The following is a 16,560-nucleotide window of genomic DNA, read 5'->3' as shown; positions in this document are numbered from 1 at the left end:
CGCTGTTTAGTGTTAGAAACGGGGTACTAGCGTAACTGTACTCCCCTTGACCGAACCATGAGGCGGCGATAACAGAGCGCCGTGTCCCCTCGCTTCGTGCATACGGTGTGCACCAGTGGCAACGACAGGCGTCGTCGTCGCGTGACGCATCGCCTAGGATTGTCGCCTCATGCGGTTACCGCTCAATCCGTGCAACTCGAGCCATTTATGCGACACATAAATGCGAGCGTTAAATCAACTAAATGCGATGTGAAGAAAAGCGCGTACATGAAAGACTGAAAAGATATTTCCTAGGTAGTGTCCCATAGGACTAAGCCAACCCAGCTTAACGTTGCCTCTGCCGTATGGGTTGTGCATTATGCTTTGCGGTTATGACTATGATAATTCACCGCTCCCGCGGGGCTGCACCGTACCACGCTGCGCAGTGTTACCGTTGAACTGCTTTTAGTGGCGCTCTTCAGTCGCTGTGCTGTTTCCACGTGTTTCATCCCTTCCCTTTTTTTGACGCGTGCCCCGCCGGGGTGGTGTCTCTCATAGCCTGAGTCGCTTCGGGACGTTAAACCCCACAAACCAAACCATCTTTTGACGCGTGCTTGCTTTTTTGAGGCGGGCTGTTTTTTTCTTCTTTTTTTTTCTTCTTCTTTTTTTTTTTTTTTTTTTTTTGCTGTGCTGTTTTGTCGCTGGGCCAATTTTCAGGAGCTGTACTAATGCTTTTTATTTTGTCGCGCGCTCATATTTCGTGTCCTCCTTCGTACCCTTGTGCTCATGTTTTATTTTGCCGAATCTAAATCGGTGTCCTTGGACTTTCCGCAAGGCAAGAATTTCGATGTAACCTGAGCGCAGTAGTTGCTGTTCATTTTTTTTTCCCGCCTTATCTAAATAGGCGTCCTTGGACTTTTCGCAAAGCAAGAATTTCGACGTAACTTGAGCGTGGTAGCCGTTGCTCATTAATTACTGATGTGGAAGACACTCTGGCTGCTCGTCATTTACTAGACTATCCATACTCGTAAGAAGCTCACGTTTGACATTTCCCCTGTTAATTACTTTTAAACATTTGCTTACTCCTTCACTTGCGATTATGTGGTGCTGCTGTTTTTGGCCAGATAGCTATAACTGGTGGGAATATTAAAGTATATCGAACCAAGTTCCTGTTAAATAAAATTAAACTTTCTTTTGACACTGATGTCTACATCGCAGGTTATAAAAACAACCGGTTGCACTAACTTGCTAATTTGCTCTATGCCGCTGTCAAGGTTTTTAATCATGCTGTAGCCCTTATTTACACTCTTTGCACAAGGAACACCCCGCATGGATTGTAAGGCGCCTGCGCTCGTGGATTCCATGGAATAATCTGGCCAAAGAGAGCCCTCACGCTTATTCAGCTTCCACTGCGGGGTGACTCGAACTCTGCACTCCGAATGTTAACGTCAAATGTTCACACGACGAACGTAAAAAAAGAAAAAAAAAATGAGGGAGCTCGCGGCGTTTACTGAAAAAACAACACACTGACGGAAAATGACAGCCATGAAATCACCAAACCCACACGTCTATACGGAGGTAGAAACTGCTTAGTATTCAAACCCCCAGGCTTTGTAGAGTATAATCGTGAATGAGATGACAGCGGTGGTGCTGCATAAATACATCAGCTCTTTTCGCGGCCTAACGTATCCTAAGAAAGCCATCTTTTCTTGTCTTAAGTTCCCTGCAGGGCACCAATGAGAGCGACAAAAGCATCGGTATTGTGTTCAGCTTCATCCGTTGCTTCTCCAGTGGTAGCCTTTTTTTTTTTTTTTTTTTTTTTTTCCGGATCTCTTTAGCTCCTCTGGCGAGGAGGGTCGGTACAACACGAACATCCGTAGCGGCTGTGAGCCGCCGGTCCGAATTAAGCAACGGTGACTGCCGCTCAGCTGGGCGATGTGGGCCGCCGGAACAGGGCGACGCGCTCTTTTACGGCTCGCAGCGGTGGCATTCTTCCTCGAGTGGCCGTATCCACGAAATCGCGATGAGAATACACATCAACCACAATCTCGAGCGTGGACTCATCGTTCTCCTTCCCGCACGCCGCGCAAGTTTCCAGCACGCGGCGCGAGCGGCAGTGGGTTGCCACTGCTGCGGGCTCGGTATTCAATTGCCCGGGCCTGGGCGGACGCCGCGAGAGGGGAGGCAGAGATGTGCGCCCGAGATAACGGTCCATGTTCGCGGCCCAAGACGTTGCATCGTGAGAGAGCACGTGACTGGAGGAAAAAAAAAAAGAGAGAGAAAAATACCTTCGAGAGAAATCACACCACGTTGGCGGCGAAAGCGCGAAGAAGAAGGCGAACACCCGCGCTTCCGATCCAGGGCACTTGCAGCTCTTCGATATTGTGACGGCGGCTACGCCGTCTTTTTGCTGTTACACTTTCTTGAGGGGCCCGGAGGGACTAGAATATTAGGTTTCGATAAGCAGCGTTCGTGTGTCGCGTGCGTGAGCGTGCGCCGCCGTAGCGTGAGGAAGCTTCGGAGCATCTCAGCGGGAGACCTTTCGGCTCCTTGTGCGACGTGCGTGCGTGCGTGCGTGCGTGCGTGCGTGCAGGAAGACGGTATAGTCGGAAGCGGCGTGATTGCAAGGAGGAGCTGTACCTGTCGCGCACTTCAATCTGTGACGTACTCTGAAGAAGCGGGGGTGCAAGTATATAAGACTGTTCGCTCGAACCTGGCAGACACAGACCTTCCAAGGCTTGCTTGTGCCACCAGCAACACACCAGCAGTCATGAACACCCTGGTAAGACTCCCTCTGAGAACCCATATGGTTCCCGTTCGTAATAGCTCTTGGATGTTGGGCTGTCATCTGGCCGATACTTTTGACTTAATCGCCGCGGCCCTCCTGCGAGCAGGATTTCCGACGTCTTAATGTGCAGCGGCCACAGGAGGCTGCAGAGTGAAGTGTGAGCGCCTCGCACACTGCCTCTCTTTGGCTTCCTGGCTCGCTTAACTGTATGCCTTTTTGAATATATGCGCCTTGGGATGAGTGGCCCAATCCTGATTATGTGATGGTGCTCAGATATGACGAAATAGTGTCACTCAGTTAGCAGTGTAGGAAAAAAAGGCCACAGCGTTCGAAAAGAAAAATACAGCGATTCCTAGGCATTATTTGAAAAGCGACAGTTGATTGTGTTAGTTTTATTTAATTTTATACGAACGGCATAAAGAAGTTGCTCCTCAAGTTCAGTTTTGAAAGCCCCGGTTGTTCATTATATGATTAGGTCTGAGATCTGCGATAGACATCAAATGAACCCCATAAATGCTTTCTTCCTCTTCTTCTAGGCGTTTTTAACTGCTGGTGTAAGTTATTATTTTGGAATAGTAATCTACAGGTATTCAGTTAAAATGAGGAACGTGATAACCAAATATCACAAATTATTTTCTAGCGTTACACATGGCACAGCACGAAGTAATACGAATCGCGAACCAATAAGCTCCAAAGAAAACGCAGCTAAACTTTGTCACATGACGTGCCAACACGCGAGTTTTGGCAGCTGCACCTCCGTGAATTATGCTCCGAGCATACTGAAACATCTTCGTTACAACCACGTAATCGGTCGGTCTGGGTTTCGGGCAGCCAACAAAACGTGAGCTCGGTTTTTGTTCGCAGCCATTGGTATGCGCTATAAATAGATATTGTGAGACGGGAGGAAGCACAGGCAGGTTCACTTTGCTATTGACAGATCACCAGACGCAGCAGCTGTTGTTGTTCTCCTCTAATTTGATGGCACATACCCACACAGGGGGATCGGCCAAGAGTTCAGGTGCAGATATATTTGATCTTGAGATGGATAATTACATCGCAAAAAAAAAAAAAAAAAATCAGCAGATAACAACCAGCAGCAGTTCGTTCCCACTTCGTCTTCTTCAGGAGCTGACCGATGATGACAGATGAAGATGACGTTCATCCACAGTGCTCACAATATATTTAAATGAGCGTGCTTTTTGGTACGCCTCGTGAACAGGATTCAAGAGGGAAAATCAAAGCAGAGGCAGCCTTCCCTTTCTGCAGAACTGCTCGCACTGCGAATGAGTCAGTCCTTGAGCTTCACGCCTTCTCTTTTTTCTCTCTTATTTACTGAGACAGTTTCGGGATCCGCACTTAAGCTATTGCAACGTCCCGGCAAAATCTTTCCTTATTTCGAATGCATAGCTCGCTACGCCTTAGGACAAATAGCAACAATGACTCCCATAATTAAGGCTGTCTAATGTACGATAGCTCCTTTTTTCCCTCTTCCGCATGGAAAGGTGTGCGCTGGGGAAGAGGGTAATGAGATGTGAAAGAGAAAGGAGGCGCTGAGGAAGAGATAGAAAAGAGGATGCTTGGGAAGGCGATGGTGGTGGAGTACAGGACTTCAATAATGTTCGGGGGCTCACCAATGACGCGTCGTGCATGGTCGCAGGTATTCACCGTTGTCCTGAGCGCCCTCGTGGGCAGCACCCTGTGTGGTGTCCTTGGTGGTGGGTACGGCCTCGGCGGCGGCCTCGGCGGTCTTGGAGGTGGTCTCGGCTACGGTGGCGGCGTCGGCGTCGGAGGCGTAGGCGTCGGAAGCAGTGTGGCTCTCCTCAGCGGAGGTCCCGGATTCTCCAAGGCGGTTGCCGGACCCTCGTTCCTCGTCAACACGGTTCACCACGTGTCCCAGGTGCACAGCGGTGGTGCCATCGTAGCCCACTCTGGCCTTGGAGGCGTCGGAGGAGGCCTCGCTCTCGGCGGCCTCGGCGCTGGAGGTCTCGGAGGACTCGGAGGAGGTGTTTTGCTCGGAGGCGGCGGCCTGGGTGGCGCCGGACTCGGCGGAGGCTACGGCGGAGGCTATGGCGGAAAGCTTCTGCTTGTCAAGGGCGGATACCACAAATAAGCTGCTGCTTTATATCTAGGTATGCTGCCATCTGTACATAGGCCTTCGATTCACAATTTGAATCTCAAAATGAAAAAAAAAAAAATCAGGAAATACTGATTATATGAACACCAAGGTGCAGTGGTTCTTCAAAGAGGACGTAGCCGCTAGCTGTAGACGCATAGCGTAGGGGACTATAGAAGAAAAGAACAAAATAAGTAAAAAAAAGTGTTTCAACAGGCCGCTCCATCAGCAGCGCTATTTACGCTGCGCGTTCTCTGCGCTTTTAGTTCTTAAGAATTGTCAGAGGAGGGAGCAATGCTTGTTTTACCACATGTCTTCCGCATTGCATCGCCACCTCAGGTGAGAGAATATTAACTCATATGTGGAGATTTGGCCTTGTCATTACGGTTTTATTCCAGCCACATGAAATATGCTACGATAGTATACATACCGTAGTTTCGGTTTCTGAAACCGGTTTGAAGACGGCATTCTACTATACGCTACACACTAGTACTGTGGAACGCGTGAGTTAACAAACGCATAGATGCTTTTCTCTTCCCTGCAGCTTGTAACGTAAATGTGAAAACGTTTTCATTTCAGTTGAGAGTGAAGAGGCGTGCGGCAAAGGTTCATCAGCGCCGCCTTGTGTGTGAGAGCTTCAGCGGCTTCCGCCTGTCATCTGAGTCAAATGCAAGACAGAAGCAATGCAAACTGTATTTTCGGCAGGTGTAAATAAAAATCATCCGGGGAGATCGTTCCCCCTCACCTGAACACTTGAATAGTCTCAACATTCCTGGCTTATTGTTCGCACGTTCTTCTCTGCTAAACAAGGCGAAATAATGTCACATAAACAGTCCAAGGTTCGCAGCTTTTTTGTAAACGAGTAAGGCAATCGGTCGCTGCAGAAATACAGAAAATGAACGCAACACAGTAAGTTTCAATCACTTGAATGCAACTATGATAAGGTTACCCCACATATGCATTCGTAGTTCGCTTTAAATTCATTAAAGGCTTCTTCCACTTTTGAAAGTTCTTTTCGCGAGCAATAACTATTTAAACAAGTTTCTGTACCTTACAAGTCCTATGCTACACACAGGCTAAACGCGATCACGGGGATGCTTACGAGCTTCTGCATCGCTTTTGCATGGCTTCTGCCCGCACTTCGGTAATGTGGACGACAAATGAAATAAACATGATACATTGCTGGGTTATAAGCCCGATATGTTCGCACAGGAGTCGGAAAGTCGCGCAGCAGGCTTTGAAAGGTCGAGAGGATATCGTGATCGTAGACTGCGACTGTACACCATGAATTTCAGAATACGATACAAGCAATAGGACTAATTAACACTGATCCGCCATGGAGATGAGGCAAACAATTATACAACATTTTAAAGCGCAGAGACGTCGCATTGTAAACTAAGCCAAACGGGCTCACTCGTGGATTGCAGACATTGGTCAAAATAGGAACCCTAGGAATGGAACAGAGTTCTAATCTTTGTGGTCTTTGACTCTATTAAGATTATAAATACCTGCTCGTAGAAGACGCTTATGCTAACTTGTGGTGACGAAGCAGGATCACATATAGTGTCCTTCACTTTCCGATAATATCCGGTTTTCCCCTAATCTGCACAAATTAACTTAAAATTCAGCTAAACCCAGTTTCTACTTGAAAATGCGTCTTCTGGAAGATTAATATTAACAATGTTGAGTGGAATCCTCAGTACGCTACCCAGTGTTTCGACTGCAAATTGAACACGGGTTGTGTAGAAGCCGCAGTGCGCTCGCCAGCGTTTCGACAGGATGTCTTAAATTCATCTGGGCGACGAGAGACCAAGTGCTCTTCTCGAAACATTGGCCAGCGGAATGAGGCTTCCACTCGACCATTGTTCATACCGTTTTGCGTTCTACAGGAATTCCATTTTCTTGCCCTCCCTCTGCTATGAATCTACTAGGGAGCGTAATGTTACGCTTTTACGAACTACCCGATATCTTTTGCTCACTCTAGAAATTGTCTATACGTTTACGAGTGATTTTGCACCGCATTAACTGCTTAATTATGGATCATTACTCAGCCTAATTGGACGATAGGTTCACACAATACATGTCAGAACTGATATCCAAAACAGGGCACCGACCAGATGTCATATTGGCCTCATTATATCAAGGGCTACGTAAGCTAACGGCGTCCAGCTGTAAGGCTGAGAGAAAGAGCACAGAACAGGAAGGAGAGAAGGAGGAGGGGAGGAAGATAATTTTTCCAAGGTGGCTGAGCGTTTAAAATGAACGCTGTAATGTTCAACGAGTGTTTCGCAACGCGAGAAGGCTGACTGCTGGTTGGGGTTCTGGTGACGCATGGTATGTCATTAATTGACCCTCTTTAATCTTTAAATAGAATAAAAAGGGGCCATATATCTGTTCCATAAGGCCAATGTCCTCCGAAAAATCCGCGTATTTTTGCCAGAGTTTGCCATTACGTTCGTTATGCCTCAGGGTACATGGACCTCGCGAGGTCGGCGAGTCACGCTTGGACGCAGAAGTGATGCGTTTATGATGGAAATGACGCGACAGAATGAAAAGAAGGATGCGATTTGGTAATGCTTACTTATTGCGATTTGTCATTTCTAGTTGTCTTTCTGAATATAGGGGGCGAGAAATAAAGAACATATGAGCGGAAAATAGTCTTCCTATTTATGATGATATGTTTCCAAAGTGAAGTGACAAGGCCTGTACCTTGGCTTCATTTTATGCTCCCAACCAAAACGAGCTCCGCAAAAAAAAAAAAAAAAAAGAAAAGAAAAAAAAAAAGGAAGGAAGAATGAAAGAAAAGATTCAGAAAAGAACGAAATGTCAAAATCAAATTAAGATTAAAATAATTTTCTAGGAACAGGATAGTCACCTGGCCCAACAGCTGCGCAAACATTTTGACAAGCGCCCATTTAACCTTTAGAATCCATGGCAACTCTTTGTTGAATAATCCCATTTGAGATGAATAAGTGGACGCGAACGAAAACTGAGAATACACCGGTCTAACGCCTGTCTCCTTTTTGTGCTTTCTTTATAACCCACTTACTCATTATGAACAGCCCCTACAACTCGGCTAAAAATCGGGATGCTTTTTCCTTGCGTGTCGCTTCCTTTCGTGCCGGGCAGTGAAAATGCGATAACCTTCCTTATAACTGCATGTTTCTTTTCGGGTAGCCGTGCCTGCACACACAGTTTTCGGAAGGAGATAGGATGACGGCACGCTAGTTGCTGTGAAATTTCTAGAGACATTACATCCTCGGATGAACTATTTAATTACAGCAGTTTTCACCGAACCATAAAAAAAAAAATCCCAGCTTCCTGAAATTATGTACAAAGTATAGTTTGCAGGCCTAGCGGGGTGCTGAGTTCACGCCCGAAGTGAAACGTAGACAGGAGTCTTCTTTCTTATCGCATTTCATTCCCGAAGTGGGCTGAGCATAGGCGTAAAATTATTGTTGACGTAAGTCTCTACTATTCACCGACGATGGCCACTGCCGATGTAACTCTGGGTCGGTGGAAAAGCGGCGCAACAAAAATACATTGCAATCGCACTGAGACCTCGGCATATCATGTGGCGCATAGGAACTGGAGAAATTTGTTCTTTCGTTGACTGGTCGTAGCAGTCTGTGATAAACAACCATCTTCGGAGGACGTTGGCTGTACGTACAGAACTGCAGCTTTTACTATACCAATTCCACACAAGCGTTTGACCTTTGGCCAGCAGTCCAGAGAAGAATGTCAACAGTGAGGAGCCACGCGCAGTGCACGGTGTTTCAGGGTATTTTCCTTCCTCCTGTCCGCTCCTCGTAACACGATACTGATCGGTCTGTAAAAGCATGTAGTGTACTATTAATTTCTTCCGCTATGCGGCACAATGATGGGAGCCCTAAAGTATAGACACTCAATGCCTTCTTCGAGCCCTCCGTAAGAACACGGAGAACATACAATAACCGACATGGTAAAGCATGTAGAGCGGATTTAAGACTTTAGTGCGATCGCACTCTCAGCACGCAATACAATTAATTGCCCTCTAATTTTTTGTAAGAAAGTATTTGCTGTGAATTTTCGTGGTGGATCTTACCTTCTATTTTCAGGAATACTGCCAACCCGAAGAAAGAACTACAATGTTTGTTCGAATCTGTGCCGATAGTTTTTTTTTTTTTTTAATAATACAAGATATAAAACTCTCAGTTAGGTTTAGATTCGAGGATTTATAAACGTACTTCATATTACAAGATGACAACTTCTTGAAGCTAAAAAAATGGCACGCAGATGGTGCCACCACAAAAAGCGATCGTGTTTGAGTTGATGGCTCGGACTCCACGCAGGATGCCCACAAATCCTTGAGTTTCGTCCTTCTACATGACCTGGCCCTGGGTATGAACGGCGCTTGGATGTCCACGCGCCTTTCGGCAAACAAATGTCCCTCCTGTTTTGTAGCTGCTGCCATACTTAATTTTCCGGTTCTTCAGCTGGCTTATATTCGTCCCCATTCCTAAGAAAGGGGACGCTAAGGACCTTAAAAATTACAGACCAATCAGCTTACCGTCTGTTACGTATAAGGTATTTACTAAGGTAATCGCTAATAGAATCAAGACAAACTTAGACTGCAATCAAGCAAAGGATCAAGCAGGTTTTTGTAAACGGTACTCCACTATCGATCTTATCCATACCATCAACCAGGTGATAGAAAAATGCTCGGAATATAACCAGCCCTTATACATAGCATTCATTGATTACGAAAAATCATTTGACTCAGTTGAATCCTCGGCAGTGATGCAGGCATTGCGAAATCAGAGGGTAGACGAGCCGCACGTGATAGTGCTGGAAAGTGCTGGACGTGCTGGAAGAAGTGGATGGATCAAGCACGTTTTCGGAAACGGTACACTACTATCGATCATATCCATAACATCAATCAGGTGATAGAAAAATGCTCGGAATTTAACCAGCCCTTGTACACAGCATTCATTGATTACGAAAAAGCGTTTGACTCAGTAGAAATCTCGGCGGTTATGCAGGAATTGCGAAATTAGGGGGTAGACGAGCCGTACGTGAAAGTCCTGGAAGATATATATAGTGGCTGCACAGCAACCATAGTTGTGCATAAAGAAAGTAACAAAATTCCCATAAAGAAAGCAGTAAGGCAAGGAGACACAATCTCCCCAGTACAATTCACAGCTTGCTTAGAGGAAGTATTTATTCAGAGACTTGGAATGGGAGCAGTTAGGGATAATGGTAGATGGAGAATACCTCAGTAGTCTGCGATTTGCTGATGACATTGCCTTGCTAAGTAACTCAGGAGATGAACAGCAAAGAATGATTGGTGACCTAGACAGGAACAATAGAAAGGTAGGCTTGAAAATTAATATGCAGAAGACTAAGGTAATGTTCAACAGCCTTGGGAAGTATACAGCAGTTTAGGTTAGGTAGCGAAGCACCGGAAGTAGTCGACAAATATGTCTATTTAGGACAAGTAGTAACCGCAGATCCGGACCATGAAAAGAAAATAACAAGAAGAATAAGAATGGGATAGAGCGCGTTTGACAAGCACTCGCAGATAATGACTAGCAGCTTACCGATATCGCTCAAGAGGAAAGTATGCAACAGTTGCATCTTACCTGTACTCACCTATGGGGCTGAAACGTGGAGGCTAACCAAGAGGGTTCTATTTAAGTTGAGGACAACGCAAAGGGCTATGGAACGGAAAATGGTAGGGGTAACATTAACAGATAGGAAGCGTGCAGAGTGGGTCAGAGAAATAACTCAAGTTACTGACATTCTAGTGGAAATCAAGAAGAAGAAATGGGCACGGGCCGGACATGTAGTCAGAAGAGAGGATAACCGATGGTCGCTTAGGGTAACAAACTGAATTCCAAGGGAAGGAAAGCGTAGCAGGGGGCTGCAGAAAATTAGGTGGACGGATGAGGTTAAGAAGTTCGCAGGGGTCAAGTGGATGCAGCTAGAACAGAACCGGGTTAAGTGGAGAAATATGGGAGAGGCCTTCGCCCTGCAGTGGGTATAGTAAGGCTGATGATGATGATATTCGAAGGAAGTTTTTTCTTCCTGTCCTTGAATTTCCGGGTGTAAGCTTAATATTGAGGTCGGCTTAGATTAGAGTAATTACGGCGTAATTAAGGAATAATCAATAACTATATTGCCCAGGATAGGATTTAATATAGTTTCGCTTTAAATTTATAGAACCCCTGGGATCACTTTACGACAATTGATTAATTGTAAGCGCTCAGAAACTGTAGCAGTTATGTTACATGCAGTTCTGATTTTTGCACAACAGGTTGGATACTTCTATGTCAAACTTGATTCTGTTCATGCATAAACAATTATGGGGGGGGGGGGGGGGGCACTTAAGTTCCGCCTTCAAGCGTAGGCTACCACCAAGCATATAAAGTACCGCTTTAAACAAGCCGTATAAACGTGCCTGCGTAGTCTAGGAGTAACATGTCTGACTCAGAATGCAAGGGTCATGCATGCATGGTCGGCAGATTTTATCACTCTCCCATATGGAAGGAGAGGCCCGAATTGACAGCTACTACCAAACGTAACGTCAGGCAGCCCTACATCCATTAGTGTGCGGCCATGTTAGGGGCTAGCTACGACTTGCCAGCGCCATGTACGTGCTTTTTCGCTCACAACGCCGACGCCAGATTTTCTGGTTGACGGGGCTTTAACGTTATCACGTTAATAATGAATATAATTTTAAATGTCAAGTCCCCTCTTAAATGGCGTCTGCAGGAATATAGCACCCTGCAAACAGTATTAAGACAGTGCCAAGTCCTCGTGATGATTAGTACGTACAGAGGTAGACAAAAGTTCTTATGCCAGAGGGTCTTATTCTTTGCTCCTGAGCATTATAGTCCGGCAGCTACTATGCCCCCGAATCTCAAAATATCCGTGAAGGAAGGAAGAAGCTTTATTCTAACCCCTGAGACAGTTGATAGCTTTAATGGGATCTCAAGTGCCACACTAGGCAGACCAGAAGCAGAACCTATGGCCTGGGACCTTTTGACTACCCCTGTACATAGTGTGAAGGCCCGGCCTTTCAGGGAATGGTTTCGCGAGTCATGGTATTGAGTGACAAATCCAGTTTATCTAAAACATCAGTATATTCCAGATAAACAAAAACAACAACAACAAAACAATTTACAAAATCATAACATCGGACGCAGCTGCGTAGCAAAGCATGCGGTCGAAACTCGTGACAATGTAATGCCAGCTTTAAAACCGAAAGGGGTTGAGGGCTTAAACGCGGCAAGGTAAAACGCTGCAAGATAAAAACATTGCTCCTAGGGTGGCAACAACTCAAACGAAAACGCATCAGCCATCCCAGCAGGTACCGAATCATTTCTCGGTCCAGGCGAGGCAAGGTGGATGGCAAGCCTCCGCTCCCCCGTCCCTGTCCATCCGGCTGGCCCATGCCGCTGGATGGATGGATGGAATATAGGAGCGTCCCTTTTGAAACGGGGTGGTAGCAGTAGCTATCATGCTCATTTTTCTCCCTATATCTTAATTATTGATTTAGAATGGTTAACTAAACCATCATTCTATTTATTAAATTTTGCTCCTACATTACTAACATTATGTCACTTCTCTGCTTTTAAGCCACCAATCTTCCAGTCGTTTTTTGCTAGTTTCCACCGCCGGTTTATTCACCCGGCCACTGTTATCTCTAAACCCCAGAGCTTCAGGAACAGTGATTGCGCCTGCACCAACTTCCGGATGGATACCATTACATTCGAGTATAATATGGGCAATTGTTTCACTGGAGTTTCCACATACAGCACATGCGTCATCTCCATTGTTAAATTTCTTTTTGTAGCGGCGTGTTCTAAGACACCCTGATCTAGCTTCAAAAAGTAGGGCACTGCCTCTTGAGTTATCAAAGAAATCTTCCTTCCTTCCTGATCTGCATTTTCCATTTTCGGTATAATTCCACACTCTGTTTATTTTCCATCGAATTTATCCAATTTTTACCTTCTGTGTTTTTCACCTGTTGCTTAATGCTCTTCATTTCTCCGTCCTTGTTACTAGCATACTTACTAGTTAGTTTCCTAGTTCTTTTCCTCCATTGTGAGTCAATGCTTTTTAGGTACAGGTATTTAAATACTTTAGCTGCCCATCTGTTACTGTCCAATTTCCTCAGGCGTTCCTCATATAATATTTTACTCTGAGTTTCCCGCACTTCGAAAGATGCCCAGCCCATATCTCCCTGTACCGCCTCATTTGTAGTTTTGCCGTGGGCACCTCGTGCTAATCGTCCAACGGATCTCTGATTTGTTTCTAATGTCGACTGTACCTCTGATTTTAGGCACAAAACCGCATTTCTGAAAGTAAGTCCGGGCACCATAATTCCTTTCCAAATACCCCTCAAAACCTCATACCTATTGTATCCCCACAATGCTTTATGCTTCATTATCCCGGCATTCCTTCGCCCTTTGGCCTTAAGTGATTGCTGATGCTTTCCAATGTATGCCAATGCTTCGTTTACCCATACCCCCAGATATTTATATTCTCCTACTCTAGGTATTTCAAGGCCTTGTATTTTAAGACCCTGATCAGTTGAGCCGTTGAAAATCATCAGACCCGACTTAACTGCGCTGAAACTGAAGCCTAGAGCGTCCCCTTCGTCTCCGCAATACTTAACTAGAGTTTGAAATTCTTCAAGACTCTCAGCTAGCAGCACAATATCGTCTGCATACATCAAACCGGGGAGGCGCTGCTCTACCGCCTTTCCACCTTTTTTATATGACAGGTTAAAACCTAGGTTACTGTCTTGTATCCTCCGTTCCAGGTTTATCATATAAAGCATGAACAGCACCGGTGATAGAGGACAGCCTTGTCTTAATCCTTTGCATACTTTGACATCCTCCGTACTTCTTATCCCTTCCCACGTAATTTCTACTTTGTTATTCCGGTATATTTCCTGTAGGAACTCTATTATCTCATAACCGATACCTTCTTCTTTTAATATGTTCCACAGGAGTTCCCTGCTTACAGTGTCGTACGCCCAGTTTATGTCCAGGAAGGCCAAATACAAAGGTTGCTCGCCGACCGAGCAACCTCCCCCAGCAGATCTCCCGCCGGAATCCCCGTGCATTGCCTTCGCCGCCCTTATCTACTCTCACCCTCGCGCCGATTACATGCTGCTCCCGAGACTGACAACTCGTTGATGCGCAATCATGCGGCACGCGAGTGCAACAAGATAAATTGAAAAGAGCACGCGTAGTTTGAAACACTAAGAGGGGCCGCGGGGGCCCACAAGTGTATGATGCAGACATGCTAAGGTGGAACTGCATTACGCGACGTGATTTTTAAGGCGAAAGGCTTCAACGAAACCTCGCGTTGTCCACGGAAGTGGTTTTGTAAAACCCGAGTTGGTCAAGCAGGACGGTAAAGTCACCACACCGGATATAAATCGGAAACCAGCGGCAAATTCGTAAGTACCGCGTGTCACACGTGAGGTCAAGAGTGGAATGAAAGGGGTCAAATCATGACATGCCATGCGAATTTCAGGTAGCCGCAAGTCTCAAATTATTTGACATTATAAAGTAATTCAGTTCGTGGAGAGATATATTTCAGATTTCAGCCTGATGCGAGCCCACGGCATTTGTGCGAGACACACTAGTGACTAGGCCACGCAAGGCACGCTTGTTGTGGAACAAGGAAGCGAGGGGGGGTTGCAGGCAGGTCGTGCAGTCAATGACGCTAGCAACAGAAGTCACGGCATAAGCAAAAAAAAAAAAAAAAAAAAAAACAAGAACAAGACCAAAGAGTAAGATTTAAATACATAAACATAACAACAGAAAATAACTAAACTGAAAGAAAAAGAGGAAACCTCATGAAGAAACATTCATGCTTTCGCCTGCATAGCGTAAGCAGACTCAAGTGCCAACAAAAATTTTTCAACCAATTGCTGATTTGCATTAAAAAAAAAAAAAAAAAGGTACGTTACTGAAGTATCTGCAACGGTGTGCAATGTATATCTAGTGCGACAAGACGGACTTCCTCAACGGGATAAACCTTAGAAGACAATTATCTTGAATTAAGGAATTCACTTTTCCATTTAAGAAGTAATATTTTATTTCAGAATTCTAGGCCACCATCACTAAGCGGCTCCTCTTTAAATCTTCTTAATCGGCCTTGTGGTTCAAAATATCTAACGACAAGTATGTGTATTTGAAAGCTTGTTGACTTGACTTCAATGAATTACATAACTATGAAATGGCGTCGTTCGGGAATCCAGTACATACATCAGTACATCCAGAGCATCCAGGAGATACGCTGTTTGCATTTCGTTATAGAGAAGTTAGCGTGATCCCGGCGATATTACGCGCACTGACGCATATGCAGCGTTTAGGTAGACTTCAAGTACTCTTTAAAATACGAAAAGAGGCAAAGCTATTTGCAGGAGTAAATGTCTGTCGCCGGGCGTTGATTGTGTACCGAGATTCCCGAGCATCCCTTGAGGTCACTTTCGATTCGGTAAGGAAAAACAGCGTTGGATTTTCTAGTGTTGCAGAGTTTTTCTCCGTTTCAAAAACTGATGTGGCAACATGTTCACAGCTTTGAACTCTGCATTAGAACAAACCACCAAACTGCGATAATTAACAAGATGATTAGTGGGTTTTAGTGAATTATCTAGATAATTACAAATGCCTTAAGCATAATACGCCCCCACGCTTTAGAGTTTGCTCCTGCAAATATGATGTCTTCTAATTTGGAACCACTTTTTTATAATTCCTTGGGCAATCCAGAAACAACACACACACACACGTGTATATAAATATATATATATATATATATATATATATATATATATATATATATATATATATATAGCGACTGTCACTTTTCTAGCATTTCGTCAAGGGTCCGGTTCGTCAAGTGTCGTCAGAGTATGGTTTGGTTTATGGGGTTTGCCGTCCCAAGCCACTCCGGCTATCAAGCTACGAGGGACGTCGTAGTGGAGGGCTCAGAAAATCGAACTTGCACTGCCATTGCACAGCACACGGGAGCCCATAACGTTTCGCTATCGTCATGAGGTAGTGACAAGGCCGTATGCAACAATCAAACAGACTTGTATTTCATCGAACTAAAGTATATATTCAGCTGGTTTGCGCCCTCAAAAGAATTAAACAACTCGAAGGCGGCGACAGCAGAAAAATTGTGCTCAGCGATCGTCGAACTACGGATGCCCGTTGTTACACTCGGAGCGCTCAATTTAAAGTCTGCGAAACAGCACCTAGATAAAGACGCAAAAGATTGCCAGAACAACTTGAAACATCTTTTTTTTTTTCATTGAATACTATTGCTACCCCCTTAAAAATTTTCCAAATTATCCTAGCAATACTAATTCCTAATTAATAAGTTATATATCATACAGTCTAAGTTGGGACCATTGATTCAATTCTTGCACATTCACTGAACTCTGGCCAATTCCCCACTGTGTATATGCACAGAGGCGAGAAGAGTCTGGGACACTGTGGAAACGGACTCGAGTTCCTGGTATCATTCGAGATAGGTACCGGCGCATCTTACTCGACAAAGAAAATAATAAATCCACGTCTCGCGACAACGAGCATGAGCAAAAAAAATTGTTCCGTGAGCTACAATAACAGTAATAAGACCGCATGCTGGGGGCTGTTGAAAAACAACAAATAAA

At 45.1% G+C, this 16,560-nt stretch overlaps 1 protein-coding gene across 1 annotated transcript; it reads left to right on the top strand.

Annotated features, from left to right (window-relative positions):
- Nucleotides 1-2,749: 2,749 nt before the first annotated feature.
- On the top strand, nucleotides 2,750-4,890 carry LOC146202309 (uncharacterized). Its single transcript, XM_084588070.1, has 2 exons — nucleotides 2,750-2,761; nucleotides 4,425-4,890. Exons 1-2 carry the CDS (start codon nucleotides 2,750-2,752, stop codon nucleotides 4,875-4,877), a joined length of 465 nt encoding a protein of 154 aa, XP_084444196.1. The 3' UTR covers nucleotides 4,878-4,890.
- Nucleotides 4,891-16,560: the final 11,670 nt, after the last annotated feature.

The sequence above is a fragment of the Amblyomma maculatum genome, chromosome 1, assembly GCF_055883805.1.
Source record: "Amblyomma maculatum isolate TAMU_Amacu chromosome 1, ASM5588380v1, whole genome shotgun sequence".
NCBI classification, from domain to species: domain Eukaryota; kingdom Metazoa; phylum Arthropoda; class Arachnida; order Ixodida; family Ixodidae; genus Amblyomma; species Amblyomma maculatum.
The sequence above is the reverse complement of the archived record's forward strand: the minus strand, read 5'-3'. Positions and strand labels throughout refer to the sequence as shown.